Source organism: Seriola dumerili, unplaced genomic scaffold, assembly GCF_002260705.1.
Source record: "Seriola dumerili isolate Sdu_G_001 unplaced genomic scaffold, Sdu_1.0 BDQW01000592.1, whole genome shotgun sequence".
NCBI lineage: Eukaryota > Metazoa > Chordata > Actinopteri > Carangiformes > Carangidae > Seriola > Seriola dumerili.
Genome location: NW_019174847.1, coordinates 316,525 through 332,300, shown reverse-complemented (window position 1 = coordinate 332,300; position 15,776 = coordinate 316,525). Strand labels below are relative to the sequence as shown.

The following is a 15,776-nucleotide window of genomic DNA, read 5'->3' as shown; positions in this document are numbered from 1 at the left end:
TTACCTGGCAGAGGGGCGGTCCAGGTGACGGGGTCCACCAGGTTCTCCACCACCACCCTCAGCACTGTCTCGGAGGCACGCCAAGCTGGGTCCACGTGAGACGTACTGACGGGCCCGAGAGCGCCTGGGCCCTCTGAGACGGAGACAAGGACAACATGTGAGACATGGTTGGAGGACAGAAGCTAACATATGTTAACAGATGCAACAGGATGGAGTCTTTACCTCGCTGGTTGGGGGAGTTGGGTCCGTTTTCAGCTCCTTGTGGTTGGAGAACTGGAGTAGGACCGGGTGGTGTCTGATGATGGGCATCACCGTGAGTTAATAACCCACCATTATTTCTGAGCCGCTTCCTCCAGTTCATCTCTAAGAAGGCCTGAGGACACAGGAGACAGGAGAGAGGGGAGAGGAGACAGGGGACAGTTCAGATATCACGTCCACTACACCCTGTAACCCCCCTGGTTCAGTAGTTCCCAGTCCTAGACCTGGTTCTTGGCCTTGAGCCATAAGCAGGTTTGGACACAGTCTCCGAAGGGCAGACCCAGGCTGATTGGACCTCGGCTCATGTGATGTCGTTTAGGGAGCTTGCGGGATGTGGATGACCCTGGACCGCGCCCCGGGATACAAACTCTTATGTCACACCTTTGAACTTCTTGCTGTCGTTTTCCATTGGCTACAGAGGAGAGGGGGAGGATTTAAATTGATGTGGTCAGTCTATATGGTCCTGTCATTCAGCAGTTCAACTGGTTGGTTCCTGACTCCTGCCTCAGGTTCTACCTTGGTCCTCAGATTCGGTCGTCACAGACTTAACGCGGTCAGACTGCGGCCCTCGTGAAGACCTTGTTAGTTAGTTCGTCAGATTACAGACATGTGTGAACTGTATCCAGTATTAGAAATTAATGTTAATGAGTTGAAAATCCCAAGTGATGTTAAATCTTTCATGTTTCATTATTTAATTATCTGTTAGTTTGATTTAAATAAATCAAACAACTTCTTAAACTGACTGACTGGACCTCCAGCTAATTTATAAACAGAGAAATCCACACACCTGTGGAGTTAAAAGTGTGAAGTCGGTGTATTATCAAACATGAAAGCTGTCAGTGTTTTCTACACACTGACAGGAACAGAGAAATATTTGATTATTTATATGATTTGCTGTCAACACGGTGTCAAATTTAAAATACAGTCATTCTTTGAATTAGCTTGTGATGATGTGTCCAGTTTATAAACGGTTAGAATATGAATGTTGGTGGAGAGGAGAGTCCACATCAGAAACTCAACATTAAAACAAAAATTCACATAAAAATTGATTCAGAAAAACATCTTTGTGTCTGTTCTTCAGCTGATCAGGTTTTCTCACTCCTCACACAGCTGGTGTCTTGTCATGTGACTTTCTGTTGTCCCAGTATGCCAGGTGTGCGTGCCATCGTTCCATTGGCGACAGTAAAAGTAACATCTGACATTTACACACAGTTAAAGCTGCATGCTCTGACCTGTGGTGCTCATGCATAACGGCCGTTGGAGTACGCTGGAAGAAAGTTCGTCAGATCCTCTCTTGAAACAGAACACAGCGGTCAGACTCTCCACCACACACACCACACAACACACACCACACACACACACACACACACACACAACACACACACACACACACCACACCACACACACACACACACACACACACACACACACACACACCTGCGTGAAGGCTTGATAACGTCTCTGCTCTGATTCAATCAACCCCTGATCCAGGCTGAGGCTTAGACTCACTCGCAGTGTACTGACATTGAGTGAACTCACGAGGAGTGTTGTGCTTGTCTGTTGTCATTAACAGTGAACAAGTTTTGAGTTTAAAATGTGAAGAAATGAACATGTGCAGTAAACACATCACAGAGGAGACAAGAAACGCCATGAATTAGAAAAAGTCATTTCTTTACACAGGCCATGTACGCAGGGTTTTCAAGGTGCAGCAACCTTGAAACAAATGAACTGGAAAGAACTACAGCGTTTTGGTGTCGTGCTGCAAGCCTCTCACACACAGACAAGCACAGAGCTGGAGAACCAGTCGAGCGAGGGAACTTTTTTACTGGAAGCTGACAACAACTACAGTCGTAGGCTCTGAGTGTGAGTGTCATCACAACGTTATGAGTAAAACAGCTCCCCCAGAGTGTTACCTGCAGTGGAGGAGGAGGACGGAGGAGATTGACCTATAGTGACCTTCCGTCCTGGTTCTTCAGTCAGCTTCACTCAGCTAAACTGTAATGAACACTTCAGTATTTGTTTATTTATCGCCCAGTCACATCGTTCATGGCAGTATGAACAGTGTCATCGTAGGATTTTCGTCATTGTCGTGAGGGGACAGATGTGATCTGATGGAGACATGATGTGACGAACATGTTTCACTGCTACTGCAGACAATTAACAATGAATGGACATTTAATCAGCTGGAGTGTTCAGCTATTAAATCATGATGTTAATTAGAGCGGAACAATTAATCTAAATATCACTGGAATCACCAATATGCACCAATGAAATATGAAAAATCAGAGGGCTGCAAGTTTCTTAATAAAATATGCAGTAAAATGAGTCCAACATAAATGACTCATTTTTGGTGCCACAGAGACGGATCCTGTTTCTCAGATGTGGAACATGTTCGTCTGGTCAGATCATTTTTAGATTTTTTCATCCCACTATAATCATGACTCATATCACTATATCTATTAATTTTCTTAGATTCAGACAAGAGGCCTGCAGTGATGCGTTTATGAGACCCAGTAAATATTCGCATCAGTACTACTGACTCAAGCGAGAGAGCCCCCCCCATGCCAGACCAAAGGACCCATTTCATCTGGTGTGTGTGTTGTGTGTGTGTGTGTGTTGTGTGTGTGTGTGTGTGTGTGGTTGTGTGTGTGTGTGTGTGTTGTCAGAGTGAAGGGAACATGTTTCATGTTGTTTACCATGGCAGCCACCAGGTGTCACATGTACTACAAAGGAGAACTGAATCTAAAACCTGGAACTTATCTGACTGGTGTAAACACCAGTTCAGTCTGAAACACCATTGTCAGCTCAACCCCCCTCCCCCCTCCCCTCTCCTCCCCCTCCTCCCCCAAGCAAGGCGGCCGGGGGTTGAATTCCTGTTGAGAGGCTCAAGAAAACCAGATTAGACAAACAGGCTGAAGCCTTCATTCAGAATGAACTGATCCTGAAAACCTCAGTCCAGACCAGAACCACCTGAATACATCTACACCAGAGTCCTGAAGAACAGAACCACCAGGGAACTCCTGACTTCTAACACACAGAGCTTCCTCTAAGCTGCTTCACAGTAAAAGCCTCCTGTTCATTCATTTCTTCACACAGACTTTTACAACAATAAAAGCTTTGTGGTCTAAAACTAGGACTGGTTCAGATTAAAAGACCTGGTCCTGTTAGCCTCTCAGACATCTGCTGAATTTAATCCTCTGACATTAACCTAATATCTGTCGTTTTCATTTACAGGTATTTACTGACTTGTAGATCGATCGAGTGAGAAGTGAATCAGGATGATCAGCTGCAGCCATCCTGAATGAGAGTTATCATATTCTTATGGTGTATTTGGAAGTCTCCACAGATGCTGTTCAGACCGACAGAGGAACCTGAAGCAGAGTGTTTTCTCTGTGTGAACAAAGCAGCTCAGATCTTCTTACTGATACTCATCAATAATAGACAGAAACCTGAGACCTGATCCGTGTCCCTTCTTTTTTTTTTTTTTATCTTCCATTCTGTACCCTGTGTGGACAGCTGCTGACCACCCACGCCCCCACACACACACACACACCACAACACACCACACCACACACCACACACACACACACACACACACAAACACACAAACACCCGATTACTGAGGCTCCTCTCTTGCGGACACTTCACCTCATCATAAACTCAAACAGTAATGTTGAGTATCGTACATTTTCAACAGTACTAACTACTCTTGCTGATTACTGCTAATCGATCCGGTACTTTAAACGGTACTCTTACCGAATACTTTTTAAGAAGAAATAAAAACTTGAACAAACATAACATTTGTCATTGTGACAAACAGGCTGTTTCTGCTTCACTCGGTAAAGGTAGAGCCAGGAGAGAATCTCTTGGCGAAAATACATCAACATGGACGGATATTTAGTTGGTGAAATAAATGTGCAAGATTACATTTATCAAGCGAGAAAAACAACCACGACTGCTTCGTACCGATAGCTTGAACCGTTAAGTTCAGAGCTTATTGGACACTGCGGTCTTGAATAATGTAGCCAGGGGCCCGTTCATACCGGGGCTCGACCCCTCCCTAACAGTAACTGCCAATCACAGTGCTTCATCCACTTCCTGTCGCCAGGTGCTGTTGGTTTTCCTTCTCTCATTCACCAGAGATCTGGGGGTGGTTGCAGGTCTCTCTCTCTTCCCTCTCTCTCTCGTCTCTCACATTCCGATTCTTCTTTCTTCCTCTTATTCACACAAGTGCAACACAATCACTTTCCTTTTCCACATGAATGAGGAGTTACGACTCATTCATCAGATTTAAAGACATTCAAACTGTTGTCAGAGCATCTGAACAGGTTCTATGTTTTTACAACCAGACTTTCCAGACCAGAACCAGCAGCCCAGGCAGACCTCAGACCTGTTCTTTCATCATCTAAACAAACTGCGGGAAAAAAAACCCTGAAGTGTTCCCTTCAACAGGAGCTGATCTGAGAACCACAGACCTAGACCTCAGCTGGACCAGCTGGAACCAGCAGCCTTAAGTTATAATTCAGGACCCTGAGTCAAGCCCTGAAACCACCTGACACCCTTCACTCTCTGGCCAATTCAGAACGCAGCACGCTGAAGGAGGATGGATGTGTGCGGCGCCTGACAGGGTAGAAGTCAGGGTGGACCAGTGGAGTGTGAGGTCTGGTTCAGATTCAGGACCTGCTGGACAGGTTTCATGTTACAGTCTCCAGTTCTGAATTATTTACACCTTTATGACTGATCACGTTTCCAGTCAGCTGATCTAATACTACAATACCCATCAAACAATTTTGGTCACCGTTGCCATGGAGAAAGAAGGTGGTCGGAGTGTGAGTTCATGAGTTATACAAATCATTTAAAAAAGGGAGCTGGCACAAGGTTGAGGGTGAAGCTCTGCGATGGATGTATTGTAGTGAAATGCACCCTGGGAGTCTGTAGTTCTTCTCCCTCAGTAGTGTTGACTGTCTACACAGAGCAGATGTTCCATCATTTGCTCTGATGAGTGAGTTTCATGTTTGTCACAGCTCTGAGGCGAGGGTCAACGTGAGGTATTTCAGGACCGGCACTGAACAAGACTTGTTTCAGACGTTTCCTTGCTGTCTCACCGGGATGCAGCAGCAGGTGAGTTTCTCAGGTGAGTCACACACAGATACAAGACTCTGCTGGACCACACCGGTCAAACAGGTTATTAATAAACTTACGAAATTATAAAACATAAACATGTTTGTCCATTAGACTGAAGAACCGATGAAGCTGTTGATGTTGAAGCAGCTGGGGAAAATAAAACTGAATCACTGCTTCATTCCAACACTGCACATAGTCCAAACTTTTCAGATAAAAGCCAACCAGGAAGGGATTTCTTCCTCCTCTGTTTCACGTTAAAAGCCTTGTTGAGTCACTCCAAGACCAACAGCAGCAACAAATCACTAAACTGTGTCCACGTTCATTTCAATTTCAGACTCAAACAGTAACTCAATAATCAAAATTTCAAAGTGAACAACCTCCACCTCACCTGAGGCTGGCCGTTCACATCAACCGTCTTCATTTTTAAACAGAATTTGATTCCACCAGACGAGATTTTACCTCCATATCTGAATAATCTCCATCCCACACTAAACACACATCAATGACATCACCCCCATACACTGAGCATGTGTGAGCCGTGTAACAGGAAGTAGATTGTCACCTCTACAGTAAATCCTATGAAGGAGGAACAGCAGAAGACAGTTGTATCATTAAAACAGAGAATTGTAAGTGAACAGCAGCTGCTAGCAAAGACAACAAGGTCAGTAACACTGTCATTCATTATCATGTGTATTCTACCACTGGTATCCAGCGCTGATGAGAGCAATCAGGAGAGACGGTGGTGTCACCTCATTGTTTTCTGTTCCATCGACCACATACAACACAACCCTCAGAGTTTTCAAAATAAAACACAACCAAAGGAGTTTTCTCAAAGTCTCAGTTTGAGGGTTGAAGACTCTTGGAGTTGTGTGGATGGAGGAGGAAACGTAGAAGGAGGAGATGAGTTTTAAAACTAAAACTGTGTTAGTGTGGGATGGACCTGAGCGTCCTGGGCTTCACAGTAAGAAAACCAAGTGCTGCAGGGTAAAATGTTATTTTCATTTCAACTTCATGAGTGAATTTTAATATTGATTCATTGCTTTACTATAAAATGTCTAAATTCTGAAAAACAACTGCTTCTAAGTTCAAGGTGACGTTTGTTTCTGCCGAAGTTCAGAACAAAGTGATTGAGTATATCAGATGAGACAGAGAGAAGTAACCGTTTTATTTAACTTTTACTTTTTGAGACTGAAATGATTAATTTATTATTTATTTGGTTATACATTTGCAGATTTAACAACTAATTTGTTGCAGCTCCTGTTCTCAACATTGTTTTTTCTGTAAAACATGTTTCATTATGTGTTTGGACTCTCTGAAGGAGAGCTGCAGCTAACTGCTAATTTATTTTATTTTTAATCAATGAATCATTAACGGCCAACAGCCTCCAGTTTCTGAACAATGGCCAACTGCCAATTAAAAATGTTCCAAAAAGCCAGACTGTGACTGATTGTAAACTGAGGGTTTGGTCTTTACAGGAGTGTTTGTTGTTTGATGACTTACTTATAATCCTCAAGGACTTGTTGTCCAATAGAGTCTCTGCTGCAGTTTGAGCTCAGACAAACTCCACACTAAAGACAGAGAGTCTCCGTCCTGCACACACTCAGTGATGTTCACAGCAGAAAACAAACCAACGGAGAGGAGGAGGAGGAAAAAGCAGGAGGAGGAGGAGCAGGACGGAGGAAGAAGCAGAGGTGCCTACCTTAGTACCAACTGTTATATCGTTGGTGGACACTGCTGTGTAAGAAAAGACAGCGTGTTGAAGCAGCAGGGAGAAAAACTCAAACAGCAAAAAAGTAAACTGAGGTTAAAGAGCTGGTGAGGAGGAGGAGGAGGAAGGAGGGGAGGGGAGGAAGGAGGAGGAGGAGAGGAAGAGGAGGAGGAGGCGGAGGGAAGAAGAAAAGAGAGGAGGAGGAGGAGGAGGAGGAGCACAGAGAGGAGGGAGAGAAGGAGGAGAGAGTCATGGTCCTGATCCTGAGGACATGGAGTCTAAACCAGAGATGTTCACTTCTTTCCCTAAATAATAAACAATAATCACTTTTGTGACAGACTCTATAATTAATGAATTTAAAGCGGAGGACTTTTATTGTTTTATTGTTTCTTGATTGATTGATTGATTGATTGATTGATTGATTGTTATGATTGATTGTCTACAAAAGCATCAGTAAGTGTTTCTCTCATGACGTGGAAAGAACGTGAGAAACTGTTGAACATTCAGCAACATCACTTCCTTACTGTGCTCTGATTGGTTGGTTTTGAAACAGGTAGGACACCTGTCTTCAGCAGGACAGTCTGCTGTTGGGACCAGAACTTCAGTGACAGTGAGTCAAAAAGACAACAAGTTGAGACTCAGCAGATCCAGACACAGCTGATGAGACTCTACCTGGTTCTCTCTCCAAGAGACACTCCTCCTCTCACCTAACTCTGACCTCCAACCTGACCTTTAAACTCTGACCTGTCCTTTGACCTCTGATGTGACCTGTGACCTGACCTCTGATCTGAACTCTGACCTCACACTGTATTTACACTCAGCTTCACTTCTTTAACATTCAGTCCAATTGAACTGAACAAAAACTGGACAGTCACAGTCTGAACACATCAATCATCCATAATGAAGTAATGTCAGTTACAGGGTCATAATAACTGTATAATTTAAAGTATAATAGCTGTATAGTTAGAGTATAATAGTGTTTAATCACTAAACAGTATCTGTGACTAATGTGTAGACCAACAACATATTAAAGTGGTCTCCACCAACACAACAGAGCTGAGGCTCCTCATGACACACAAAACAGATACCTGGACCCGACCAGACCACTGATACACATCAAACACAAACCTTCAAAGTAAAAGCACTTCCTGTGACTCTGTCCTCTGCAGGTGAGAGCAACAGGTCTGAATCAGTCAGTTCAGAAAATAAACACAATAAATACTGATGTTACTTTTAAAATGTAGTGACACAAACTTAAATTCATCAAGCAAGTTGAGCTGAAACAATTTTAGTCGATTCACAGAAAAATAATCAGTACTACTTTGATCATTTACAACATTTCAGTCATTTTTCAAATTAAAATAATGAAATGTAAAGCTGATTATATACTATATATATATATATATATATATATATATATATATATATATATATATATTAGGGGTGGGCGATATGACGATATTAGATCGTGAAGGATTACAACGTGAAGACGATCTTTCAAACTGCAGAGATCGTGGGATCGTCTAGGGCACATTCTATAAATTGCAGTTTCTATGCTGATTGCACCGACGCACCAGACGTATTGACGTCGTCAACTGACCGACCAATCATAGCGAATTACGGGCAGTGACGCGCTTTCCTACCCGCCTCCTTGTTTGTGTGTTGTTAGCGGTAGCACATGGAGAGCGATGGCTGAAAGCCAAACGGAGTCGGTCGCTAAGAAAACTTTCCACCTCCATTATATGGAATTGGTTTGGATTTTCCGCAAACTGATCAAGCGCAAGCAAATGTAATCTGCAAAGTTTGCACAAAACCGTTCGCAGCGGTGGTAACACGACGAACCTGTTTAATCACCTGAAGAGGAAGCACTAAAGCACTAGCACTAGCAACTGCTGCACTTAAAAGAGAACCACAGTCACTTTAGTTTATTTTTTGCGTTTCAATAAGCTATTTAGTGTTTTGATAAATAAATCCTGTTTAAATGACTGTCAGTAATGTCTATGATTGATATTTTACTTTCTGTTACTACTTTTGCAGAGTGCACTTTATTAGATGTTATTGTTGTTGTTGTTTACCTTAAACTTTACGTTGTTTGCACATGCAGGCAAAACTGCGACTATTTGAAATAAAATCTGTTAAGAAAGGTTCTTTGGTCTGAATTGTCTGTTTTTCTTTTTCCATTTAAGATCGTGATAAAATTGAAATCGTGATTTTATTTTTAAAAAATCGTGATATGATATTTTTGCCATATCGCCCACCCCTAATATATATATATATATATATATTATGCTGATGAAAGAAGAGTTCCTGTTTTGTCACAGATCAATGAACATGTGTCATTCTGCTCTGCTACACTGAGCTTATCTTAACTTTTCATAGACTAAACAATGAATTAAATAAATGATTAACAGATGAGTGGATAATGAAAATAATTGTTAGCTGCAGCCCTTGAGGATTCATCCATCATGTTCTTTCTCATTCAGTGTGTGAAATTAAAAACTAACTAACTGAAATTCACCAGTAATAACATCATGTTATCAACTCTGAGCTGAGTTAATATTATCAATATATCATGTCATAGATCAGTGACACGTCAGCTGATATCAGCTTGCTGCACATGTCAGTGTGTGTGTGTGTGTGTGTGTGTGTGTGTGTGTGTGTGTGTGTGTGTGTGTGTGTGTGTGTGTGTGTGTGTGTGTGTTGATAATTGACTAGAACCTGAAGAAGACGTGTTTGGACACACCGTCTCCTCTCTGCATTCAAATCAGCTGCTCAGTCAATGTCATGTGACAGGAAGCTCTTCATGTTAATTCACTTCATCAGATGTTACAGAAATGTTTTGCTCATTTTGGCTAATTCTTCATCCAAAAGGCTAAATTTAAAGACCCCACCCAATCTCCATGTGTTATCATAATGAATTAAAACTATAAACTAAGTCCCTGGAATTAATTAACTCTAAACATGCTAAAGACCTTTATATTATTTAGAAAATAACCTCACTATTGAATATGTATGTTTTTATTTTTGTTTCATTTTATTCAATTATTTTTGAACAGTTAATTTATGATACTCTGTTTAATGTTTAATTGTCTCTGTGTAAATGTCTCTTATGTAGTGTTTATTTTTACTACTTTATTTTAATATAAAATTAATAATTGATTTTAAAAAAAAGTTACAGAAAATGAATATTCGTTTCATAAAGTGTATCAGCAGACCCTGGACTCTCTGGTCTCACCGCTGACAGTCTGGATCTGGGATCACCATCTAGTCTGCATTATAAAAGCTGCAGTCAGACATTAGTAGAACAGATGTAAGACTGATCAGGTCTGACTGTAGCTACACCGTGACGTCAGCTCCTACTCCACACTCGCATCAAACCAGGTTACATGTTGAACTAATGATCTCTGCAGGAAAAACACCACTGCTCTATTTCTGTCCATCCAGACACAGCCGAGAGCTCACATCCACTTCCTGTTGGTTCCCAGTACAATCACTCATCAGCACGAGACAGAGACCACCACCACCATCATCATCATCATCCACCTGTCCTTCTGTCCCTGGACCTGAACACTGTCCCTGTTCAGACCACACAAACACAGGGAGGTGGACCTGAACAGCTACAACACCTGAGCGGTCTCTATTCTTCAACATGACAGTTACAAAAGTCAAAATAACATCTTCAACCTGATGACATCAGTCACAGTAATATTACATCTGAATATATTTTCTAATGTAGCTCAGACTAGAAATGGGCCATTAATCGTATTTTATTTTCGATCACAATGTTTTTTTTTTGTTTTTTTTTTATTACTAAAACAAGATAACCCAAATAAAACAATCATTGTGCATCATTCTGTTTTAAAACAAATTTCATCCCCCCTACAAATAACATCGCCCATCCACTTCCTGATTACATCTCGACCTACGTAGGAGTGCGACATCATGAGTCGGTCCAGCCTTTAAATTCATGTTGAATATATGTTCTGGAGTTTTCCGTGTTTGTGCAGCACTACAACATATTTGATCTCATTTAATTTTATTGATTATTTCTATATACTGAATATGTTTTTAGTCGTTTTCAGTAGTGTGTTGAAGTATAGTAATGTTACAACATAGTTGAGCTTGTTTATTTTGATCTACTTTATTTTTATATATTTTAAATTGTATACATGTTTTTTATTCATCTCTTTTTTTATTTTTTATTTTTTTTTTAATCTGTTTTCCGTTGAGTTGTATTTAAAATTGAAGAAAGTCCAGTTTCTAAAAGATTCTTAAGTTCAATAAATGCTGGTGTTTCCAAAGTCAGTGAATAACCGTGTTAAATAATCATGATCTCAATAGTGATCAAAATAATCCTGATTATGATTTCTGCCATAATCCAGCAGCCCTAGCTCAGACTGTTCTAGGTCTTTTATCAGGTTCTGAATTTACAAGGTAATATTATGTTGATCTTCGTTTACATGTCAATACACCTGTACACCACCCAGCCCTGATCAGTACCGGATGACACACTTATTCTAACCCGGAAACTGAAGAAATTATAGAAGCATTAGTGGAAATAAAACCAAAGACTCAGGAAACAGAAACAGATTTAAAACTATGAAAACTAAACAACAGGCCACAGCACAAGAGCGTTAAATGTGAAAATGAATGAGAGGGGCACAGAGTTGGACAAAATGTCTGAGTCACTGAGGTAATACTTAAAACAAAAGACAAACCGGCTGGTCAGGCTGACGCTGATACGACTGTACAGACTGTAAACCAGCTGGAAGAGGACCCCTCAGGGCACGAATGAGTCCTGACGGAGCACAAATATTCAAACGCCTCCGAGTCTCCAGCGCCTCACTGCAGCCAACATTTCATCATACACATAATACATCCGTACAATACACCCGTATAATATACCCGTACAATACACACTTATAATACACCCATACAATACACACTTATAATACACCCGTAGAGGAACGGAAAACATGCTCACAGGCAGGAGGCTGTTCATAACCACAAACAAATCATCAATATATGTAATCAATGGAAAATAAACTCGTTAGTTTCTCTTTGACAGGTTTAACTTTTATCACATCAACATAAACTTCAAACAGCTGCAGGGTAAACTGGTTAGTTAGCTCACGTTTCCTCCCTTCACCAACAACTCTATGGAGTTCACTCTGTCTCCAACTGACCTGCAGAGTCTCAGGTTAAAACTAACTCTGTCTCAGTTATATCCAGCCTGAAACTTCTCCAGTCTAAAGGCTCCGTTAGACCACTCATGAACTCCATTTTTAAACTCTTTGTTTTCTTCACAAAACCACACACCTATTAGTACATGACTCTCACACTTGATGACTGAACAGGAACCACTCCTTAATTCGGTTTTCATGCAACACACGAAGATCAATTATTTTGTATAAACGTTTTTATAAGCGGCTTGCTGCAACAACAAAAAAACTCCAGTGTGAAACTGCACCGTTTACAAGTTGTTTCCGCTCTCTGTAAGTCGAACTTTATAACGAACTCCAAATGAAAAGGCATTATTTTACAGGTCTCATCCATGTCCACAAAATACACCCATTGGAACACACATCTTGGACTCTGCATGGATCAGGTGGGTCTGTTCTTAAATTCCGCACATATTTACCACACGAAGCTGCATCAACTTTAATTAAATCTTCAGTTTAACAGGAGGCTGGTTTTGTTGCATAAAAGTCAAGTTAGGAGATATTCAGTTTGAATTCCACCGTTTTACAACATTTGAGCAACAGTTAGCCCGGTCACTATCGAGCCCGTAAAAACCAAACTTTATATAAATAATGATCATTTTAAGGATAATAAAACAATGGACATGCTGGAACAAAACTCTTCGACCTTAAATCAATTATTATTCTTCAATTCCGCATCGATGTAACACTCAAAGCTTCAACAAATTTAACAAAATCTAAACTTTCACAAGTGAGAAACAGTCCGGTAAAACCACCGCAGTGGGCGTGAGAACATCGAACAGAACGACTTGAAGTTAAAGTTCTTTGAGAATCTCCGTACAACTTGAAACTAGCTTTAATATCATTTTATACGCTACGGAGACGTGTTTTGGCAGGTAAAGGGGCTGCATTAAACTGCCAGGTTGTGTTAATGGAGTTTGGTGTGGAGTTGTGTCCGCAGAGAATGGCCCGTCCTGAGGCTAACACTACAGCTAACTCTGCTAGCTTAGCTTCCTGCTCCTGCCACAAACACAACTTTAGGGGCAACTGAGCAGCAGGAGCCGCCGCTGCTCTCTAAATAAAACATTTTCCCGCCACATATTTATCTTACTGCCCTGAAGTGTGAGTGAACCAGCCAGAAACTACATTTAACTGAGGTGTGAGGTAAGTCGATGGGAGAACTCACCCGTCCATTGCACAACACGGAACTGCGGAGCAACAGGTTCCAGCCAGCGGCCAGCAGGACATCCAGCCACCGCCGTTATAAACCTACAAAATGGCGTCCGGCGGGAGGAGATCCCTGATTGGACATTGGCAAAATTTGTAGGCGTTCCAGACGGGAGCTGCGTTGTCATTGGCTGTTTGGACAGCGAGCGCAACAACAAAGGCCCGAGATTCCAGCGATCAAAGATTGTCTATGGAGAAGATCCACGATTCGGTAGAGAAAAACGGACACGCGGTTCACTCAGCGTCAGTGGGCGTTGTCCCGAAAAAACATCAACCGATTAATGTGTCTGCAAGGCCGGACTAACAGCCCAAACACACACCCCCGGGACCCTAAAGCCCCAGGTTTACCCCATAGAAGTTCCGTTTGCATTATTTAAATTAATCACAGATTTGTAAGAAATTAGCATCACTGAACTACAACATACACGACCACAACCCACACGAGACAACGCCCCTGGGCACAGACAGTAAAAGGCCCCCACCCCTCCTTTCTTCTCTTGTGTCTCTTTGCAGTGGTTTGACTTTCCAACAGGAAACATTAGGAGACCTCTCAGGTCCCTAGACCTGTACCTGAAGTCCAGTTCAGTAATCCATCCGGTCCTCCGTCCTCCACCTTGGCCCTCTTGTAGAGGGACTCTGTGTCAAATCTAGTTTTATTGTTTTAGTTTCTATTGAACTCCATTGTTGTAATTTTTTTATGAGATTTTAATGAAATTGTTTTGACATTTTTCATAAACATGTCATAAACAGACAGAAAACCTCTGTTTTACTCCATCACAGGAGAAGTGTGAGGCTGCACCCAGAAATTATTTTCATCATCAATCACCTGACAGGTTGTTTTCTTTAATGATCAATCGATCGTTCAGTTGATGAAACATCAGAAAATAGTGAGAAATGTTCATTATTCTCTGAAGCCTGATTTTCATATTTAATAACCATCTCTTAAATAAACTAAGATGTTGAGTTTCATCAGAGAAAACTGAGAAACCCACAAATTGTCATACATCAGAAGCTGAAACCACAGAATTTGTCTTAAACTATCAATTATCAAAACTGTTGCTTATTGATTTTCTCTGAAATAATTGATTAATCAGCTGATCATGTTCACTCTTGAATACTGGCTGTTTTCTGGGGAAATAATGTAACTGTAGTTGGGATCAGTTGGGGCCAAACAGCAAATGTTTTGCCCCGGGCCCCTGAGGAGGTGAATAAGTCCAAACATGTCTGTGTCATATGAGCAGACCTAGATCTGGAAGGGCATGTTAATCTAGCACCTCTGTAACAATCATTTTTCATATGAGACAAACACAGAGACAAACCAGCAACTAGTTTCTGTTTGCCAGTTTCTGGTTTCTGGTTGCTGGTTGCCAGTTACTGGTTGGTGGTTTGTGTCTCTGCTGGCTCAGTGTCGTGTAACATGCTGATAAATAATTCCTCCATATGTTGCTTTTCAAGAAATGACTGTGTGTTGGAAGATGATCCAGCTGCTCACACATGAATAATTCAACACACAAACAAAAGTTCTCCTATTACAGTTTCTCAGGCTGCTGATTGGTTGATTTTCACCTGAAGATTTTCCCAGTGTAAAAACTTTAGATCTGTTGGATGGTTGAATTCTGAATCAGTTCAGTTCACGTCTTGTGACCTTTCACATCAGAGAAGGTGAATGTGACGGGAGAAGAAGTAGAAAAAAACAGCTGAGAAATGTGGTGATGAACATAGGCAGAATCATAAGAACAGTTCCACCTGACATCAGTAATAACGCAATAAAAGTAAAAGGCTAATTTGATGAATATCATTGTCCAATCACATCACACAGTGACTCATGAAAATATGAACCAAAGGTACATTTTTATTTTTCTATCAGCAAACATATTTTATATCCAGGATTTTAGATGATCTATCAATTCATTACTTTACAGTAACTTATTGCACAGTAACATCTACATTTAATGCAGCACTTTGAACAAGAATTTTTCAGATTTAAAAACAACACACACACATCTTTGTGTCTATAGGTTTTTACAAACCAGCAGATGTCACTGAGCTGCTCAAAGATACTCAAAGCTCCAAATCTTCCAGTAATCACACTCTACAATGTAATTCTGTCTACTTTACTTGTTTATTTGTGATGTGAAGTGCTTTATTTTTTATTTATCTGCTTGAAGATTCACTGTCACTGAGTCTTGGTTCAGTAAAGACAAAGATATAACTATGAATCACTGTAGAATTCACTGGGTAAAATATAACCTGCTGAT

General features: G+C 41.1%; 1 protein-coding gene across 4 annotated transcripts in view; it reads right to left on the bottom strand.

Moving 5' to 3' along the window:
- The window catches only part of LOC111236187 (polypyrimidine tract-binding protein 1-like), a 32,660-nt gene extending 19,122 nt beyond the window's left edge, over positions 1–13,538 (bottom strand). For 2 of the 4 annotated variants that reach the window (XM_022764846.1, XM_022764849.1), the window contains exon 1: positions 13,478–13,521. In XM_022764846.1, the coding sequence (XP_022620567.1) occupies positions 13,478–13,485 (8 nt within the window). In that variant the 5' untranslated portion in view covers positions 13,486–13,521. Of the gene's footprint in view, positions 1–13,477 lie in introns of all 4 variants that reach the window. The other 2 variants (XM_022764851.1, XM_022764847.1) reach the window with 2 other exon arrangements.
- Positions 13,539–15,776: the final 2,238 nt, after the last annotated feature.